General features: G+C 37.3%; 1 protein-coding gene and 1 long non-coding RNA gene across 2 annotated transcripts in view; one reads left to right on the forward strand and one right to left on the reverse strand.

The window, feature by feature from the left end:
* Positions 1-476: 476 nt before the first annotated feature.
* Positions 477-22,735, reverse strand: part of Zfp820 (zinc finger protein 820) — a 28,884-nt gene continuing 6,625 nt past the window's right edge. The window contains exons 3-5 of the mRNA NM_029281.2: positions 7,445-7,492; positions 4,671-4,797; positions 477-3,789 (exon numbers count right to left, since the gene is read on the reverse strand). Of these exons, the coding sequence (NP_083557.2) occupies positions 2,297-3,789; positions 4,671-4,797; positions 7,445-7,474 (1,650 nt within the window). The 5' untranslated portion in view covers positions 7,475-7,492 and the 3' untranslated portion in view covers positions 477-2,296. The remainder of the gene's footprint in view (positions 3,790-4,670; positions 4,798-7,444; positions 7,493-22,735) is intronic.
* Positions 7,873-22,735, forward strand: part of Gm31758 — a 41,022-nt gene continuing 26,159 nt past the window's right edge. The window contains exon 1 of the long non-coding RNA XR_385461.3: positions 7,873-8,061. This is a non-coding gene — a long non-coding RNA (predicted gene, 31758). The remainder of the gene's footprint in view (positions 8,062-22,735) is intronic.

A 22,735-nucleotide genomic window follows, 5' to 3' on the forward strand; every position in this document is an offset into this window, starting at 1 on the left:
AGGCTTTGGGCCTCTGAGAGGGTCCCTTACCAGTTGCCCTGTGTTCAGCAGAACTCCTGGTATGCCTTCAGGCTGTGATGTCCTCAGGGGAGCAGACAAGCTGCAGACCTGCCTGGCAGAAGGTGCTGGCTGGAAGAGCTCTACATAACTTTTATATAATTCAAAGCAGTTTTATGCAGGCAGACTCATGAGGAGACAAAAAAAAAGTGGTGTTTCAGTTCTAAGACCACTGAAAATATGTGTTTTCTTATGGTTTTAAACAACCCCTGTCCCTGTGAGAGTTTCATTCCACCCTCAATGATATTTCTACCCATGCGCTGAAAAACATTGTTCTAATACTCATTTTATGTTACAAGTTTGCAGAAAATATTAATGGGTTCAACATGTGTTTTTTTTTTGTGGGAGACATTTTTTGGGGTGATGCAACATATATATTCATCTACCCATGCCAAGTGGAAATTGAGCACAACCAAGTTCGAGTTGTTGAACCAATGAGCTTTATTGGAGTTACATACATGACTAAGAGGAAAGAGTAAATGAGAGCCCAAGGGACTCAAAGACAATTGCCATCCTGAAACTTAAAACCAGCATATGATACAGATTATGAATACTGGACACTGGGAGCAAAATACATAACTATAAGAATATCTACAGGATAAAGAGCATCCTATCTTTATGGCTCAGTTTGTCAAATCCTCTTTTAAGAAGCATAATTTGTCTGAGTAAATTATTTTGAGTTACACAGAAGGCTGTCAGTTTCATTAGCTATTCTGAAGTATGTATTTCTTGCCTTAACCAGCTTCTCTTTGAAATAGATCATTTCAGTCTCCAGGAAACGTTACTCAATTCCATATTCTTCTAGCTTCTCCATTGTGTCTTCATGATGACGTATTTGACAGTGAACAAGTAAAACTTTTTATGAAAGATTCCCTTCATTGTCACATGTTCAGTTTCTCTCAGCATAAACCCTGAGTAGTTTCTAAGATTTGAGCATTAATTAAACACTTTTACAAGTTTCTCATGTATAAAATAAATAATAATTCTCTAGTGTGGAGCTTCAAGTGTTGCAAACAATATGACTTGGACAAAGTCCATGCCACATTTTTTCCAGTGGATACTTTTTTTCTGACTATAAATTTCAAGGTATTCTTTTAGATCTGAGATTTGGGTAAAAACCTTTCCTCATACATTACATTTCTGAGTTTTGGGTTTTTTTTGTTTTTTGTCTTATATGCATTCTTTGATGTATTCTAATCAATAAGCCAATACCAAAAGATTTGTACATTTACTACATTTGTAAGGACTCTCTTATATGTAGTCTCTGATAAATTCTAAGATGATCTTTCCTTGGGAAAGGATTTTTCTCATTCACTTCATTTGTCTTCACAACAAATTGTCTTCACATTCTCTGTTGAGGGCTAAGATTTTTTCTGACTAAAGAATTTATCACATTCACTATATTTTTAAGTTTTTTTTTCTTGCATGGATTCTCTAATGAATTATAAGACTGCTTTTCAAGGTAAAGCACTTATCATATTCACTGTATTTGTAAGGTTTCTCTCCTGTATGAATTCTTTGATGAATAAGAAGATTTCCTTTTTGGGTAAAGGTTGCGCCACATTCGCTACATTTGTAAGGTTTCTCACCTGTATGAATTCTTTGATGTTTTCTAAGATCACCTTTGTGGGAAAAGCATTTGTCACATTCACTACATTTGTAAGGCTTCTCTCCTGTATGAACTCTCTGATGAGCATTAAGACTGCTTTTGTAGGTAAAACACTTGTCACATTCACTACATTTGTAAGGCTTCTCACCTGCATGAATTCTCTGATGACTCCTAAGCCTGGCTTTTAGCATAAAAGATTTGTCACATTCACTGCATTTGTAAGGTCGATTTCCTGAATGTATTCTCTGATGAGTTCTAAGACAATATTTGTCAGTAAAGCATTTGTCACACTCACTGCATTTGTAGGGTTTTTCTTCTGCATGAACTCTCTGATGAATAATAAAACTGCATTTTTGAGTAAAGAATTTGTCACATTCACTGCACTTATAAGGTTTCTCTCCTGTATGAATTAGCAGATGAATACTAAGATTGCCTTGCTGAGTAAAAGACTTGTTATATTCGCTGCATTTGTAAGGTTTCTCTCCTGAATGTATTCTCTGATGAATTCCAATACTGCATTTCTTTGTAAAGCATTTGTCACATTCACTACATCTGTAAAGTTTTTCTCCTGTATGAATTCTCTGATGAATACTAAGATCACTTTTGAGAATAAAGCATTTGTCACATTCACTACATTTGTAACCTTTCTTTCCTGTATGAATTATCTGATGAATGATAAGACGGCATTTTTTGAGTAAAGCCTTTGTCACATTCACTACATTTGTAAGGTTTTTCTCCCATATGAACGCTCTGATGTCTTCTAAGATCACCTTTGTGGGTAAAGCATTTGCCACATTCACTACATTTGTAAGCTTTCTCTCCTGTGTGGATAATCTGATGACTTCTAAGGCCACTTTTGTAGGTAAAGCATTTGTCACATTCACTACATTTGTAAGGTTTTTCTCCTGTATGAATTCGCAGATGAATTCTAAGATTGCCTTGCTGAGTAAAAGATTTGTCACATTCACTGCATTTGTATGATTTCTCTCCTGTATGAACTCTCTGATGAATATTAAGACGGCTTTTGCTGGTAAAGCCTTTGCCACATTCACTACATTCGTAAGGTTTCTCTCCTGTATGAATTCTCTGATGAATACTAAGATCACTTTTGAGAATAAAGCATTTGTCACATTCACTACATTTGTAACCTTTCTTTCCTGTATGAATTATCTGATGAATGATAAGACGGCATTTTTGAGTAAAGCCTTTGTCACATTCACTACATTTGTAAGGTTTTTCTCCCATATGAATGCTCTGATGTCTTCTAAGATCACCTTTGTGGGTAAAGCATTTGCCACATTCACTACATTTGTAAGCTTTCTCTCCTGTGTGGATAATCTGATGACTTCTAAGGCCACTTTTGTAGGTAAAGCATTTGTCACATTCACTACATTTGTAAGGTTTTTCTCCTGTATGAATTCGCAGATGAATACTAAGATTGCCTTGCTGAGAAAAAGATTTGTCACATTCACTGCATTTGTATGATTTCTCTCCTGTATGAACTCTCTGATGAATATTAAGACGGCTTTTGCTGGTAAAGCCTTTGTCACATTCACTACATTTGTAAGGTTTCTCTCCTGTATGAACTCTCTGATGAATAATAAGTCTGTCTTTTTGGGTAAAGCATTTGTCACATTCACTACATTTGTAAGGTTTCTCTCCTGTATGAATTCTCTGATGTTGTCTAAGCTTGCATTTCTTGGTGAAACATTTGTCACATTCACTACATTTGTAAGGTTTTTCTCTATTATTGGTTTGCTTCAGCTTGAGTTTTTGTTTAGAGTCAAAAACCTTAACAAGCTCTGTACCATAGTATTCTTTTTTTCTTCTGTGGATTCCCTGAGTTAAACTAATGGTAGAGAACAAATTTAAACAGTTAACAGGGCTTTTAGATTTGCAAGGTTCTCTGTTGTTTTCAGTTTCATGTCTGCTTAGGTTTGATGATTCAACAGATGTAGCCCTGAGGTTAGTTTTATAAGGTGTACTTTGGGTGGATTCATGAATGATTTTGCCAAGCTCATGACATTTATAAGATTTCACTTGGATATTCACATGCTCATGGACAATATGCTGAAGGTCTTGATCCAAGATGTTCTTATATTTAGGACACATCCCATGGGTCTCTGAAAAAAAAATGTATTTAGATATGACAGGGATTAGTGGATGAGTATGACAATATCCCATGTCCCTGAAAAAAATTTTAATGTAAATTAGTGATTCTCAAGAGTAGAGCTCTCAAAAAAAAAAAAAGTCTTTCCTGTTTCACAATCACATCATGGATGCTTAGAACAACCTCAAATCTCATGTATATCAAATGACCATAAACAATAGCCTCTATTTCTTATTTAAACACTGTGCTTTGCAGAATGTAAAAAGAATAGGTTATGGAGCATTAAAAGACGTTGAGAAAGGAGCGCGCTGAAGGATCACATTAAAAAAAGTTTCTCTATTTTCTTGTTTATGTTTTGTGAGAGTAACACAGTCTAGCTTGGGTCAGCTAGTAAGTCATTATGTAATCCACATTGGTATGGAACTCATGATATAAAACCTATGCTGTACCAGGACTAAACATAGAAATCACAGGTCTAAAACTGAATAAATAAGTAACAACAAAAATTCTCAAAACCAACAGCTCATTTTCTATTTAGAAACTTGTGCATTTTTAAAATTTACAAGCAACCAAAGACTTTAACGCAACAGTAAAATTAGAATGTTACAACAATTACAGGCGTGGCAATATATTTTCTTGCTCTGAATATTCAATTGTTTTTGAACTCTGATGTTTTTATTAAAAGTACATACAATGTTTTAAGAGATTACACCACTGGATCCTCTTCTAAAGAATGGAGAGAAATGTAAAGGAAACACAGCGAACAAGTTATGTTGGTATCCAGAATTTCCCTTATTCTGGGAGTCTCTAGACATGTCAAAGCATTTATATAAGCACACACAGCAAGTAAATTCAAAGAATGAGTCAGGAATTCTGCAAAAAGACTATGCTTACCCACAAAAAACAGATTATTGTAATTCTCCAACATCACATCCATGTACAGTGCCCTCTGAGCACAATCAAGACATTCCCATTCCTCCTGTGAGAAGTCCACTGCCACATCCTTGAATGTTAACTGACCCTGTAATGGAAAAATACCTGTTCATCATATGCTCCTGGACAAAAGTGTTTTCCTGGATAAAAAAGACCTAAAGAATAAGAGGCACATTGTGATAAAAATGAGTCATGGGAAATATTTGAGGACAAACAACATCTTCTAGAAGTGCTATAGAAATGTATCAGAAGTTAAGCATTGTTGCTTTATGAGGCAATGCATAGGATGACATACTATACTGAGTCCATTCCTAAGGTCTCTCTCCTTCATGAATTTTCTGGTGTTTTCTAAGACCTTAGCAACAGATGAAGATGCCACCATCATTCATTTTAAAATTTGTATGCAGTTTGGATCCTATAATTCTAAATTGTTTCCCAGCACCCACATGAACTATACAGCAGATTTTTATTTCTAATCCATCAAAATCTAATGCTCTCTTCTAAACTCAACAGGCTGGAGGAATATACAGCACATATGCATATATTCGGGCAAATATACCAACATACATAAAAGAAAATGAAATTTAATTTTAATAAAGGATGTTACCTAACATAGTCTTAGTCTTTATTGTATTTTCCTTTTCTCTGAAACAGGATTACATAATAGAGTCATAAACAGCAAGCTTTTAGGTAATATATCATACACATGTGAGGTCTACATGGAAGAATATACCATTATGAATTATAGGGTTGTTATTAACCAGAATCCCAGTGTCACATCACAGATGGTCAAGTTACAATGAGTAAAACTGTACTTCTAAATTCTACAGCTGTCACTCTTGCTCAACTATGTACATTGTATCATTCCTGTCTATAGCTGAGTCTCTAAAATGCTTAGTTGACATCCTGAGGCCTAGGTACAATGCTATACCCTTTCCAGAACAAAGAGGCAGAGAGTAAATGCAGAATTTTTGTATGAGTTAAGAACCACACATTTTTCTTTAGACAGAAAAAGAGTGTGATATCAGTGAACACATTCAACATTTCAAAGGACACTCAGAATCAAGTAAAGGTATTTTATGAGACTATATTCACAACAGTAAAATACATAAAAGAAAAACAGTATTAGACAACATTAATATTATTTAAAGTTTTTTCAAAGTTGACATATGCAATACAGATATTAACAGTTTCATAAATTCCATATGGTCTTTTATTACAGAATAATTAGACATGAATGTGTAAATAAATGTGACAAGATGAAGTAGAATAATTTTCTTTGATCAAACTGTGTTTTGAAATTGAGAAAATTATACTAACTCTTTTAAATACATTATTGCTAGTGAGATTGACTTAAGTGAACATTTGAATCTTCTAATTTTAATTATCTTTTCTTCTCTTTCTATACACATTGCAGTTAACTACCATGTCTGACTTCAGTTCCAAGAGCTCGATGCTGAATTCTTGGATTCAGGGGCATAATGTGTCATTCTGCATACATAAAAACATGCAGACGAAAACTTATATACTTAAACACGTAAAAAAAAAATTAGTATAAAGAAACAGCACCACAACCCTTCAGAGTTTTCCCCTATGTAATACATAGCTTAGAAGAGAGGGAAAACATACGAAGGATGGAACATTCTCCCATTAAAGAATAGAAGAAAACAAATTAAGAGGGACATTAATTAATGGTTGAAATTGCATTGCTTATAAAAAGTACCAAGGCAATACTCTTCAGAAAAATCTTACTAATATAGTCCATGAGCTGCAATGAATAGGTACACACAGTAGTGTGAACAATATTTCTAAAAAGTGAAATAAAGGAGAAATAGAAAATAATCATCTGTATATTGAGAACTGACCACACTGAGCACTGGTCAGACTCTCCAGAGACAAACTTATTTCATTTGTCAACACACTCTGTGATAGAAAGTGCCAAAAAGAGATACCAGAATATTGCAATCTGCATCCCCTAACAAACACATCAATTTTACGGCAAGAGAGAACCACATATTTCTTCCATCAGCTGTGCCTCTATGGAGCTGAAATATTTACTATTAAGATTCAAGACAGTGGAAAGAGAGGCCCATTGGCCGTGCAAACTTTATCTGCCTCAGTATAGGGGAACACCAGGGCCAAGAGGTGGGAGTGGGTGGGTGGGGGAGTGGGTGGGGGAGCGGGTGGGGACTTTTGGGATAGCATCGGAAATGTAAATGAAATAAATACCTAATAAACAACAACAACAACAACAACAAAAAGATTCAAGACAGTGAGTATATTCTAATTCTACCTCCCCATAACTTGTATTCGCCCATATATTTGCCTATCCACACCCACAAACTTGTTTCTAGAAACCTGACCATTCCTGAAATGTAGTTTATGTAGCACCTGCGACCTTCATTCCCAACTAATATAAAAGGGTACAAGTTCATCCAATGTAGAAATTAGCCATCAATATATTCTTTGTGCATCATTTGCAATAGATTCCCTTTCAGACCTGAAGGTCTTCTTCAGTCCTTGGAAATTTATGTCCTTACAGTATAAAATCCAGTGAAAATATAGTAGCACAAGGCCGTGCTTGTCTTATTTGAAGTGAAAGATCTAAAGGCTTAATTTTGAACAAAGATAAATTGCAGAAACCAAACACGTTTGGTAACATTACCAGAGGTAGAGAACTAAAATCTCTACCTCTAAAAATAGAAATTTTTAAGAAATGTAGACAAGACACTGACCTGAGGAACATTTAGGAGAGAAGCATTCATTCTTCTTGTTACTCTTACCTGAAAAATTAAAAGCAAAAATAAATTCAAGTCTGTTATGAACAATGCTAAACCATATAAAAACATACAAAAAGGAAAATGATACCAGAAAACTTGCCAACATTCCTACAGAAAGGAGAGCATGGAATGATATATTTAATGTGGTAAGGAAAATAACTACATTTTGTGGCCTTTTTCTAACCTTAGTAGGTACCAGGCAAAAACAGAGTACACACACACCTGCTGTAAAACACTGCTACTCAGAGTTATTACTGCTAAGTTTTCAAGGACTAGAGTCAGGGGCAAATAGCTAGTGGGGACTAACATGGATGCTGAGCATTAACTAGAGGTTCATTAGTCATCACACTAGAACACAGTATCTGACCCTTTGGTCACATTTCATGTCATTCTACCTTACAGATACAGTACATCTGTTTTCCATGTGTATCCTGCTGTCCTGATGTACAGACACAGATTCAATCCATCAAATATCATGTTTTGGATTTTTTTTCCAAACTGATAAATCATCATCAGGTCGAGTTACAGCCACTTCCATCATCATCTAAGAAGGCTTTTACATTGTTCCTGAGGTAAAATGTATCTTTCCAATAACTCTTCCTTTAAACGTGAAATTCTTTTCTAAATTGCATGAACACCTTTGTGGGGGAATATTGACCACTGAAATGCATATGAATGCATTTATAAGAAGAATATTACAATGCAGGACACAGCTGTCTTTAAATGGAATGTCCATGTGCTAAATGTTCTAAGCCAGTGGTTCTAGGCCTTTCTAATGCTGAAACCTTTTAATACAGTACAAGGAACTCATTAATTAATGTATGTACATGTGGTAGGCCTATCTGTACATTGACAGAGGAGTGGCCTAGTCATAAAACTAGGTCAGGCAATGAATAAGTCCTGACAGAGTATCTCCAATAACAATGTCTGAGGACTGGACAGATTGAGCAATAAATTCCCCAATTCTTTTGAAAAAACTTATAATAATCTTAAACAGAGGATATTGCAGAATATTCAGAATACTGAAAGAAAAGGGATGTTAGATAGTCATCACACACCTGACTTTATCTTGACTTAAAAAAAAAAACAGATGAATAGGAAAATATTTATAAAGGAAAAAAAGGATCATAGAGCAGTTGCAAGGTTTTATATTGACAAAAAGATTCTCTCTAATGCATACAGAAGGGGAACGAGTTGATTTCCTGCCAACGATCTAAGACTGTTTACAAACAAATCAAGGCGCAAAATATGTAAACCAGTGAGGGAAGACACATAGCCCTGTCAACATATCCATGAAAGGTCTGGGGCAAAATGTCACACTGGTTCACTATGAAAGCACTGAAGAATATGAGAATAGGATATACCTCAGCATAATCAAGATATAGTCAACATTCTAACTCGTCATTACATAATTTGAACAGAGCCTCCATCATTCCACTGTATTCAGAAGAAAGAAAAGGATGTGCAATAGCTTCACACTAACTCATAACAGTGTATCAGTGCTTACAAAGAGCAATTAACACTTAGAACTTTTTTTGTTTTGTTTTGTTTTTTGTTTTTTGTTTCAAGACAGGGTTTCTCTGTATAGCCCTAGCTATCCTGGAAATCACTCTGTAGACCAGGCTGGCCTCAAACTCAGAAATCCACCTGCCTATGCCTCCTAAGTGCTGGAATTAAAGGTGTGCACCACCACTGCCCAGCAAGACTTAGAGAACATTTTAATGACTAAAATATGAAAACAAAGATTCATGTTTTCTCAAATTATATAATTGTGAAACATGATTCTTAAATTGAAATACTACAAACATTCCACAAGAAAGCTCTCATCTGATTATACTCTTAATAAGCTATATAAAATACAAGAAAATATCACTCGCCTTTATACATTCTAGAGAACATACTGAGAAATCAGAAGACATTGTCTAAAAATGTCATGCAGGTAAACATGTCATGCAGGGAACAGAACATGGAAACTAGAAGAACAAGCACCCTTTGGTGCTGAGCCACATCACCTGTTCTTAATTATTCCTTAATTATTTCTACTATAGAGACTTAAAGAACAGTGAGCTAGAATTCATGGAGCACCAATGACACTTTCTTACAGTGTCAGGGTGAGTGCCAGCTCAGGAAAGACAATTACACAAAAGTGAAGTGACAGAGACACATTAAAAAGTTTGGCAGCCATTAGCTGACTGTGAGCATCCACTTCTGAGTGGGTGGGTAGGGGAGTGGGGGTGGGTGGGTATGGGGGACTTTTGGTATAGCATTGGAAATGTAAATGAGCTAAATACCTAATAAAAAATGGAAAAAAAAAGTTTGGCAGCAATCAGCACTGGTTGGAAAAGTCCATAACTAAATTCCTTAGGACTTAAAAGTATGTACAGCACTCAATCTGAAGAAGAATGTACAAAGATATTATAAGGGTTATATAGAAATTAATGAAATAGAATCAAATATAATATAACCATTCAACACAACAGATTCGTCTGTGTAGAGACTAATGCACTTACTGAAACTAAAAGCATGCCTCTGTGTATTAGAACAAGAGATAAAAAGGAAACACTACAACGTATGACACTGATGTCAGTGCGACATTGTGCAGTGCTGTGGAAAGTCGTGTAAGAATAAATCAGAACTGAACATGAAATGAAGAGTTCCTAGAAAAAAATGAATAGATCAGCCTCCTATAATATATTACTAGAATATGCATCAAACAAGTGCTGAGACTGAAGCAGGAAGAATCTCTTCTGTGTCTGAGGACTGGACAGATTTGCATGGAATTCTCCCTTCCTTAGGCAAAGCTTATACTGATGTCAAAAAGAGAATGCTGCCTCTAACACAAAGAAGAGGAACACTAGAAAGTCATCATACAAAGCTGGCTTTCTCTTAACGCCCAAAGCAGGGAAACTCAAACCATTATATGCAAAGAAAAGAAATCACAGACTAGTTGTTAGGATGTTCACAGACACAGAGACTGTCTCTAAATTCCATGAAAATGGAAGGGAAACTGCCGCACACCCTCTGGGCCCCTTGTCTGCGTAGAACAGGTCTCTGGTCACAGGTGGGCAAGGAGTTGGAGGGAATTGATTGACAGCCAGATGCACACAGGAGAGGTTTTGTAGAATCTGAATGTAATTTGTCAAATTGAGCATCAAACTTTTTATACAGAAGAAAATAGGGAAGTTAGGTGACACATCGGCAGGGTACAAATGATGTTACCGGATGCTTAATGACTCTTACACAAAACAGAGGAATGTAAACACAAAGACTGGCAGGAACTGGGCAATAAAACAACTGAGACAAAGTCAGCCCTATCTAAGGTCAGCTATAGTCTTAGAAGCCAGGTGTGAGTTCTTGACACTCCCAGGGCAAGGGCTTTCACACCCAAGTCATGGTTCTAATTAGGGAGTTCCTTTCTAGCTAACAATCTCATGAATAATGCATTACCCTAAAACCACAGCCCGATCTACTTCCTAAACCATTGTAAATTCCTGTATGTGGGAGCAACTTGGCTTTTATTCTAAGTGATAGTATAATACCAGAGGCAAATCTGAATGTCACTGAACAGGCAACATTCTTCCTGAATTCCAAGCCCATGGTCAGCTCAAGGACTTTCTAGGACGTTGGAACATTGGTGAAGGCTTAGCTATGTCAGAATTCAATCTTAAAAGGCACTTATAATAAGTCAATACTAAAAGAGAGCACGTGGATCCATACACCAGATTAACTCGGGAATAGGGTATGAGTATATGGGTTAATGGGAACGCCAGAACTCCAGGAGGTGAGCTTCCGTGAAACTCTGCCTCATGAGCGCTTCCAGGCCTCTCAGCCTGCAAGCAGACTTCACTGGAGTGTGCATGGCACGAAACTGAGTTCAAACCAGAACATAAGACTGTTTCAGCACTCACAAACTAATCATTGTAGGACTTCAAAGATATAGATGCAATGAGAGAAGAAAAATGATCACGTCAATATATACATACATAAGAGCCCTGTGGCAAAATATGACATTTGCTGAGTATAAAAGCTCTCAAGAGTGTGAGAAAGGACAGGACATATGTCAGAATCATAAAAACAAAGAGAACCACAGCTAAAGAAAACAGTAAAGGAAAAAAAAAAAGCACAACTGGAACACTTCTCTAATCAGGACTAACCCAAGACAGTGCTCTAGCAGTGACTACACATGTCAAGAAGGACAGAGAAAAATTTAAGGGCTCAATATAGGAGAGTCAGAAAACAAGTGGACCTTTCCTGAGGCAAAAAAAAAGCAAAAGTCAAACAAACAAACAAACAAAACCCAACTCAGATTAGAGCACTCACACTGTCTACAAATAACTTGGGACTCCCTTATTGTAGCATTCATAATCTCAAAATCTATGGAGACTTGGGTGACAAGTAGAGTTCTCAAACTCCATACCCAGATTTGGATCCCGTGTGCTACAACCTTAGTTGTCCAGGCAGGGCACCAACTGGTGCCATGGTAGCAAGACTATTTTGGGGGTTAACAGAAGGTTTTCTGGTTCATTCTGAGGCCAGCTCTCCCAGGGAGGGTCAGAAAAAGACAAGTTACACAGGGAAACTTGATGAAAGCCAATGATTAGGAAGGAAAAGGGACTTAGAAGACAATATGCTACAGACATTTGCTACATGCTCAAAAGGGTTGAATCACATGCATAGAGATCTTGTTGCTGTTTCAGTTGAGGTCAAATAAACTTGTTTTCAATAGGCAACGCTTAATTCAGAGACTGAAAATTAATCAAATTCTGAGAACAACTGACTGCTTACTGTACAGGTTAATATGAGAAATTAATATTACCACAGCTAAGAGTATTCTCAATGAAAAATTTCGGAATCATTAATGAAATAGAAGCTGACAAAAATCAAACTTGTGGTTTTTTTTCTACTGTCATATGAGGCCCACCTAACCCCTTGCTCAGTCGCTCTAACATACCTGGATCCTTTGCTACAGTCTCCTCCCTCTTCACTTCCTGGGCTCTTAGTGAGAATTCTGCCTAACCTATAGGATGTCTAATAACTTAAAAAAAAAAAAAAAAAAGAGTGGCCTGATACATGCTCACTTTTCCAGACTCTGAGAAGCAACATTAAGAACTAAACATAGGACACATTTCTGAATGTGCCATTTGCATCCTAGAACACATATAAGTCCCAGAATATTATTAACTGCAGAAAAAAAAGTTTCCTTAGTAAAGATTAATGTTTACAACCATAGTCCATAGCTGTTAGGTTAGTAATCTACAGTGGCTACTTATGTGGCTAGTATCTAAAATGTTCTCTTGGGATGCCACTTCACCAGGGGGAAAGACCACTCTGGCTGTCCTGGAACTCACTTTGTAGACAAGACTGGCCTTGAACTCAGAAATCTGCCTGCCTCTGCCTCCCGAGTGCTGGGATTAAAGGCGAGCACCACCACGCCCGGCAAAATCAGCAATTTTCTAGACAGATACCACTTACCAAAGTAAAATCAAGATCAGGTACATAGAAGAAAGAGAAACAGTCATTAAAATTCTAACCAAACAAAAAACAAAACAAAACAAACAAACAAACAAAACAAAGTCAGGGCAAGATGGTTTTAGTGCAGAATTCTACCAGACTTTTAATGAAGAATATTGATACTCCTGAAACTATTCCACATAACTGAAATTGAAGGAACACTGACAAACTCATTCTATGAAGCCAAAGTAACCCTGATACATAAACCACCCAAAAAGGCTCAACAAAGAAAGAGAAATTCAGACCAACTTCTCTTATGAATGTTAATGCAAAAACACTCAATAAAATACTCACAAACTGAATACATGAACACATCAAAGACATCATCCATCAAGATCAGTAAGCTTCATCCCAGGGATGCAGGGATGGGTCAATACCTGAAAATCCATCAATGTAATCCACCATATAAACAAATGGAGAGAAAAAAAAATCACATGATCATCTCATTAGAAGCTGAAAAACCCTTGATAAAATCCAACAGTGCTTCATTTAAAGGAATTAGAGAAAACAGGGATACAGGGAATATACCTAAACATAATCAAAGCAATATACAGCAAGCCAATATCCAACATCAAACTAAATGTACAGAAACTTAAAGCAATCCCACCAAAATCAGGGACAAGACAAGGCTGCCCACTCTCTCCTTATCTAATCTAATACTTGAAGTTCTAGACAGAGCAAAAAGACAACTAAAGGAGATCAAGGGGATACAATTCAGAAATGAAGAAGTCAAAGTATCACTATTTGCAGATGATATAACATGCATAAGCAACCCCCAAAATTCTACAAAACAACTCTTACTGCTGATAAACAATTCCATCAAAGTGGCTGGATACAAAATTAACTCAAAGAAATCAGTTGTCCTCCTTTATATAAACAATAAATGGGCTGAGAAAGAAATTAAGGAAATAACACCCTTTACAGTAGCCATGAATAATATAAAATATCTTGGTGTAACTCTAACCAAGCAAGCGAAAGATCTTTCTGACAAGAACTTCAAGTCTCTGAAGAGAGAAATGAAGAATATATCAGAAGATGGAAAGATCGCCCATGTTCATGGAATGGCAGGATTAATAGAGTAAAAATGGCCATCTTACCAAAAGCAATCAACAGATTCAATGCAATTCCCCTCAAAATTCCAACACAATTTTTTATAGACCTTGAAACAGCAATTCTCAACTACACTGGGAAAAGTAAAAAACTCAGGATAGTCAAAACAATCCTGAACAATAAAAGAACTTTGGGAGGAATCATCATCTCTGACCTCAAATGAGGCTATAGAGAAATGGTGATAAAAACGATATGGTATTTATTGGTACAGAAACGAACAGATTGATCAATGTAATAGAATAGAAGACACAGAATGGGCACTTCATTTTTGATAAGGAAGCCATAACCATATAATGTAGAAATGAAAACATATTCAGCAAATGGTGCTGGGCTAACTCAATGTCTACATGTAGAAGAATGAACATAGATCTATACTTATCATCCTGCACAAAACTCAAGTCCAAGTGGACCAAGGAACTCAACATAAAACTAGATACACTAAATTTCATAGAAGAGAAAGTGGGAAATACCTTTGAATGCATTGGTACAGGAGACAAGTCCCTGAACAGAACACAAATGGCCCAGACTCTAAGATCAACAACTGATAAATGGAATCTCATGAAACTGCAAAGCTTTTGAAAGGTAAAGGACACTGATAATAGGACAAATGGGTAGCCCACAGATTTGCAAAGGATTTTCACCAACCCCACATCTGACAGAGGGCTAATATCCAAATTTTACAAAGAACTCAAGAAGTTAGACACTAACAATACAAATAACCCAATTAAAAAATGGGGTACAGAAATAAACAGAATTCTCACCAGAGGAATCTTGAATGGCCTAGAAGCACTTAAAGAAATGTTCAACGTCCTTAGTTATCAGGGAAATGCAACTCAAACTCTGAGGTTCCATTAGGAATGGTTAAGATCAAAACCTCAAGATATAACACATGCTGGTTAGGATGTAGACTAGGGGAACACTTCTTCATTGCTGGTGGGAGTGCAAACCTTGTACAACCACTGTGGAAATCAATTTGGTGGTTTCTCAGAAAACTGGAAATAGTTCAATATCAAGACATAGCTATACCACTTCTGGGCATATACCCCAAAGATGTTCTACCATTCAACAAACACGAGTGTTCAACTATGTTCATGGCAGCTTTATTTGTAATAGCCAGAAACTGGAAACAACCTAGATGTCCCTCAACTGAAGAATGAATAAGAAAATGTCATGGGGGCTAGACATATGGCTCAGTGGTTAAGAGAACTGACAGCTGTTCCAGAGGTCCTAAGTTCAATTCCCAGCAACTACATGGTAGCTCACAACCATCTGTAATGGATCTGACACCCTCTTCAGGTGTGTCTGAAGACAGCTATAATTGTACTCATATACATAAAATAAAGAAATAAATCTTTCAAAAAAAGAAAGAAAGAAAATGTTGTCCATCTACACAATGGAATATTAGTCAGCTATAAAGGACAAAAACATCATGAATTTTCAGGCAAATGGATGGATCTTGAGAATATTATCATGAGTAAAGTAACCCAGTCCGATAAGGACATGCATGATATCTACCCACTTATAAGTGGATATTAGCCATAAAATACAGCCTTCATGCTATATTCTATAGACCCAAAGATGCTAAACAAGAAGGAAGGCCCATGTCAGGAAGCTTGAATCTTAGAGGGGAGAATAAAATAGTTATAAGAGTCAGATGGAGGGAGGGAACTGGGATGTAAGGGGGACAAGGATGGAAATAGGGGCTTCAGAATCAGCTGTGGAGAAGGATAGGAGAAATGGATAGGTGGACATGAAAGTGAATGAAAATCTGCAATTAACACGGGTGAAGAGGTGGGGTCATCTCCAGGATAAGACAGAGACCTTGGAAAAGGAAGGCACCCAATGATCAACAGGGGTAACTTCAGATGTGAGTCACAATTTTGGAGATATAGAACCTGAAGAGGCCACCTCCTGTAGCCAGGCAGGATCTCCAGAGGAGTGATGGAGACACCAACCCACCCACAACATTTTCAACCCCAAGTTTATCCTGTCCACAAGTAATATAGCACTGGGGATGGAGCAGGGACTGAGGGAATGGCCAATAACTGGCCCAACTTGAGACACATCCCATGAGCAAGCACCAATCCCTGACACTATTAATGATGTTCTGTTATACTTGCAAATAGAAGCATATTGTCCTTTGAGAGGCTTCACCAAGCAGCTGACTCTGACAGATACAGACACTCACAGACAAACAGTGGATGAAGCTTGGGAACTTTTATAAAAGAACAGGAAGAAGATTGCTGGCCCCAAAGGGATAGGAAGACCAACAGAGTCAACTAAACTGGACCCTTGCTGGTCTCTGAGTCTGAACCATCAACCCAAGAACACACACAGGCGGGACTAGGCCTCCTCACTCATTTGTAGCAGATGTGCAGCTTGGTCTTCAGGTGGGTCCCAAACAACTGGGACAGAGGCTATCCCAAAAGATATTTCTTATATGTGGGATATATTTTTCTAGCTGGGTTGCATTGTCTGATCTCAGCCGGAGAGGAAGCTCCTAGCCTTGCAGAGATTTGAAGTACCAGGGTAGCAAGATACCCAGTTAGGCCCTCACCTGCTCAGAGGAAACAGGGAAGGAGAAAGGGGAAAGAATTGTGGGAGAGGGTGATTGGGGGGGGGGTAGTGAGCAGGATATAAAGTGAATACATTAAAAAATAATAATAAATAAATTAAATAAAAAAATTTTTAAGACACCTCAGACAATTTATACAAGAGACAAATCTTATGAAAGTGCTGGATGTGAGAAGTCCTTTCGGTTGGTTCAGGTCTTAGAAGCCATCAGAATATTCACTCAGCAGAAACACCCTAGAAAAGTAGGGAATGTGGGAAATTGTTTACTGATCCCTGATCTATTAAAAAGATCAGATAATTGAAACGGGAGAGAAACCTTACAAATGTAGAGAATGTGAGAAATCCTTTACTGCTGCCTCATGTCTTAGATTGCATGAGAAAATTCATAGAGGTGAGAAGCCATACAAACCTAAAGCATATGACAAAGTGTTTACCTAACATTCATGCCTGTGAAAACATCAGAAAATTCATAGCATGAAGAAAAGTGCCCATAGTAAATAATGTAGCATGGGTTTTATCCAGGCTTTGTCCTTATGAACTACCAGAGGCTCCACACTAGAGAATCATTGTGAACATATGAAACTTTTGAAATCCTTTATGTGATGATCAAATCTTAGGAAATACCAAAAGTTCACACTGTGAAAAGTTCTGAAAATGGTGGGTGCCGTACAGGAAGAGCTGCAGTGGGCAAGTGAGCTTCTTGGGAGACAGCCCTCTCTAGTGGACAACTTTCCTATAGATCAATAGGATTATGACCTTTCATAAAATAATATTGTTTTAATTGTAAAATCAATTAATGATTTTACAAAATTCCTGATTAGACTTAATATTTTTTGATAGTTGGAGATGACAGATAAAGTTTAAGATGGCTTAAGTTATAATAAAGATAGAATTTAGAATAGAATGTGCCCCCTCCCTTGTAGTAAGGGCTGCATAAGTTGGAACAGGAGTACAGTGAGCTTTCATGAGTTACAAGCATGGAATTATACTTGGATTGGAAAAATAGGCTTGGGACAAGTTAATGATCAAAGCAATTATTCTGGGTCTGACTTTATGGATCATGTGATCTAAGGAGATGGCCCTAAGTTTTCAGTGTGTACCATGAAATGACCCTGTTATGAATAAAAAGCAATAAATTCTGAGAATAAGAGTAGACAATAGAGAATTAGCCAGGCTAGCTGATTTGGACTTCAAAAATAAGTTATATAATATATAATGATCATCTGCTTGTTGGTAAATAAATACAAATTGTCTGGTAAACATAGGGGAAAACTTGCTACTATTAACTGGCTTGCTTGAACTTTCTTAGTCAATGACAAAAGAATTACTGCTTTGGGGTTATGATGAACTTATGGAAAGAAAGATAGATGGGAAATGTTTAGTTAGGTATGAGCTTCAAATGAGGAATACATAGTCAATAATTCTGCTGCAATGATTTTAATCTGTTTTTGATGAATATGTTTTGTGGTGATTGTTTTTAAGAGAATATGTAACTTGTGGCTATAAGGAAATCATTTTCCTAGAGAGCACTGCCTTAGGTGGTTAAAAGGCTAAAAGAAAATATAAGCTTGTTACAGTCAGCTCTTTAGAGTTTGCTCCATCTTCCAAATGTGTATGTATGTATGCATGTGTGTGTGTGTGTGTGTGTGTGTGTGTGTAAAATGGGTGGAGCCAGCTTTCTGGAGCTTTGATCTATCTATCTGTTTGTCTATCTGTCTATCTATCCATGTATGTATGTATGTGTGTAAAGTTATTGGAGCTTGTCTTGCTTCATTCACTCAGTGTGTGTGTGTGTGTGTGTGTGTGTGTGTGTGTGTGTGTGTGTGTAATTTTTAGTGTTTTTCTCTTTTAATTCTCTTCAGCCCCCAAAGATTTTAAAGAGTTTAGATAACTTCTTGGTTAAAAGGGGTGCCATCAGCCGGGCGTGGTGGCGCACGCCTTTGATCCCAGCACTCTGGAGGCAGAGGCAGGCGGATTTCTGAGTTCGAGGACAGCCTGGTCTGCAAAGGGAGTTCTAGGACAGCCAGGGCTACACAGAGAAACCCTGTCTCGGAAAAAAAAAAAAAAAAAAAAGAGGGGCGGGGGGTGGTACCATCACCAGTGATCAACCTTTAGTCGCTCAGAGAAAAGTAGGCAGAGTGATCAACTGCTTACTCCATAGTCAGCACTTCTCAGTTTACCCTGTGTTGTTGAAGCTGGCCTTTGGCACAAAAATATGACAATGTGGAACAAATTTCATAACTTACTCTTTCAATGTCAAATATATCATGATGAATAGAAAATGGAGAATCTGAAAAATGTCCTGTTGGTTAGCAATTTCCAGGAGACTGAAATATTCCATCCTGATAGGAAGCTGGTTAAGATAGGTAATAAAGCACTAAACATAGCTTCAACAAAATCCCTCAGTCTGATAGGATTCACTATGTTTAAGTCCCATGAAGAAACTCACACCAATCAGTCTGCATAAATGTGGCTTTAAAGGACTAAGCCAGGAAGATAGGATGCCCTTTAGACTGTGTGTATGATTGCGGGTGAGCAGTGTGCTCCAGGATTCCACTATGTATAACCTGAATCTAATACTAGTGTAGAGTTTCATGATGGCAATTAAAGATTTTTGAGTCCCTTTTGTTCTTAAAAATGGCTCATTTCTGTTAAGTAACCCCAGTATAGCTCATTGGGTTAATAAGATGGACTTCAGTGGCATGCACATTTGGTTCTGTTAACGGTTCCAATTTTGGATGAGTAGATGCATATGCATTTTGCATCTCCCCAGGAAATGACCCTCATGCAACATGTGATGACCCCATTTGTTTTTTCTCCAAATTTCATGTACATCAGAAAATTGGTACTAGAGAAAATATATGTATGCGTCAACTAAATTAGGATAGATTTTTGGTGCTCACTGTTCCAGGCTTACTGCCACAGTAGTGCTTGGTCCTGTTAAAGGGAGTCAAAGCAAACAAAATGCATAGGCTTAGGGAGCCTTAGGGAAAGCTGGTTTCTTGGTTGCATTCAGGGAGGAGAGAGAGACAGACAGAGAGAGAGAGAGAGAGAGAGAGAGAGAGAGAGAGAGAGAGAGAGAACAGATTACAGGGAAATTAATGAAACTGCCTACAAACTGTCAGTGAGAGACATCAGCCAAACTGGGCTATGTGTACGCAGGCTTCTGAACTCAAGCTAAGACTCAATGATCGAGTCATGCTCTTTTGAATCTCTGAACACTGCTGCCCACTGAACACCTTATGACGTCCTTATGGCTTGTTTCCCCTCAGAAATTCCGATCTATAAGTCCCTGAAAAACAATTAAATTTCAAATGTTTTTTAAGTTCTTTAAGCAATGCTAGTATTATTACATGGCAGGAAATTCATCATGAAATAAAACTCATGCAAATGTTTTAAGAAAATTATCTTCATCGTAATTCCTTGTAAGTCCATCTATACAAATATCAAGAAACAATGAAACTTAAAGAGATAACTTATGAACAAAACAATGTATACATGTGCATGCACAGCTTAGAACTACTCAAGAGTGTGTGTGAACCTCATTTTGACATACTGAGAAATGCTCAGGAAGTATTTATTCAAAAACAAAATTAGAATTTTGGTACTAAAAATAGTGGGACGCAGAAATTTCCGGCCTTAGACAGGGTAGTGTGCTACAGAGCATGAAAACATACCATTACATAAAATGTTCCGGGATTTCAGTGCAGGAGGACACTCATATTCAACAAATAGGAAAATGTTGGGATAACCCACACATTGCAACAATTGGCTATGAAAGTGTATCACTGTGTTCTCAATTGTTAATTACTGTGCTGGGGGTTCGAGGCTAGCAGGATATGTAAATGTTTGTTACTTCCTCACCTGCCCAAAAGAAAGGCAACCTGCCATGGAGGGGGAATCTCTCCATCTATTCTAACAATGGTTTTGTATGAGAAGTAAGTGTGGCATTAGAGCAAGAAAGGCTGTAGGCTGGAGCTGGGAAGGCTAAAGGAGATGAAGGGTGAGGGAGAGTTGGACACAAACAGAAGAGAAGAGCAGGGAGGAAGAGCAGTGAGAGCCACATGGAGAGTTACAATGGCAAGCTAAGCTAGATGGGCTAGCTGAGGAATTGCCCCAGCAACCAGGCCAGCAGTCTTGCAATATATAAAGGTCTCCATTTTTTTATTATTAAAATCCAAGAGGGATCTCAAAAGCCCTGCATAAGAAAGTACCGTTTACAAACATTAAGGTATTCTTAGTAGTAGAGTTTGTTGAAATATGAACTCAAATGATTAATACAATGATCCCATAACAATATGTATCAATTGCTGCCAAAGCAAGGATAATTAACCAGAGATAAGGAACAGTGGAAATCTAGGTATCTGGACTGCCCCATAAAAATCTGGAGATTTTTAACCCTCTGAACAGACTCCTGGGATGCCAATTTCATGTGTTCCATGAATCAAGGCTCCTCTGCTTGATGTCATTTATATGACTTTCCTAATTATTCACAGACATCCACAAATTTGTTAACATGCACACTGAAAGCACAGCTCACAACTGTACCTTTTATATACTGTTATTATATACAATTCCAGTCTCTGATGGCAACAGGCATGGAAAGTCTGTATGGAGCAAGTCCATGTCAGCCTGACAGCTGGAGCTGTGAGGCAATACAAGAGACTGATGGGTACCAGTGGGACACGGACAAGCACTTTATCAGAATAAGGATGGAGAAATGAAGCAGAGCCTAATGTGGGCTTTGAAAATTCAGCAGCACGTCAGACATGTATGGTGAGAGCCAGGTTACAGGAGCCAGGTTACCTGAACCAAGTGTAGTAGTTTGAATATGCTTGGCCCAGGGAGAAGTAAAAGAGCTGAAGAGAACAAGCAGAATTTAACACAGGTACCACTTCCAGAGAATACCAAAGCAATAGGAAAGAAACATTCTGGTAGGATTATATTGATAACCACAATTTCCCTCATTTCCAGGAAGCTTTAGACAGTACAGAGAGTTTATATATATACAAAGCAGGTAAAAACAAAGGATGTATCAGGAATTCTATAAAAGAACATTCTTAGCTACAAAAAATATATTGATATAATTCTCCAAATCACATGTATGTACAATGTCCTCTGAGCACAGACTAAACATTTTGATTCTTCCTGTGAGCATTCCACAATCCCATTCCTGAATATTAACAAACTCTATAATTGATAATTATCCATTTATTATGTACTGTAGCACAAAATGGTTTCTGAGGTAAAAGAGATCTCAGATATTAGAGATAGGTTTGTGGTATAGGTGAGGTCTGGCATTATTTCAAAGATCAAAGTTTTCTAAAAGTGCTACAAAGAATTATCAGCAGTTAAGCACTGCCATCCTTCAATAAACAATGCACAGAATTACTGCACTGCATAAATTCAGAAGATCTTCCTTCACCACGAATTTTCTGAGCAGCAAATATAGGATTTGCCACCATCATTACAGTTTTTGTTTTCTCTCCAGTTCAAATTCTGTAATGTCTTTTAAAATGCAGTTGAGGCTGAAGAGATGGTTCAGTGGTTCAAAGCACTATCTGCTCTTCCAGAGGTCCTGACGTCAATTAGCAGCAATCACATGGAGCACCATAACCACATACAATGTGATCTGATGCCCTCTTCTGGCAGGCATGTATGTAGGCATTCATGCAGAGAAAGTAGTCATATACATAAGATAAATAAATCTTTTTTGAAAAAGTAAAAATACAAATAGAATTTAAAGAGATATTTCCAGGATTATATAGAAATTAATGAAACTGACTCAAAAATCATTCAATGGTTCAACATTACAGACATGTCTCTCAGCAGAGATTAGGTACTGACAAAGCAATGTTCTCCTACTAGAAATTAAAAGTGACTCTGTATTAGAACTAGAGCTAAAAAAGGGGACACTGCAATATATGACAATGACATCAGTGTTACTATATGCAGGGCTGAGGAAGGTCTTACACAAGTGAATCAGAATTGAAGAGTTCTTAGAAATAAGTGAATAAATCACCCTCCTACATCATAAAACTAGAACCCCCA

The sequence above is a fragment of the Mus musculus genome, chromosome 17 (genome assembly GCF_000001635.26).
Source record: "Mus musculus strain C57BL/6J chromosome 17, GRCm38.p6 C57BL/6J".
NCBI classification, from domain to species: Eukaryota; Metazoa; Chordata; class Mammalia; order Rodentia; family Muridae; genus Mus; species Mus musculus.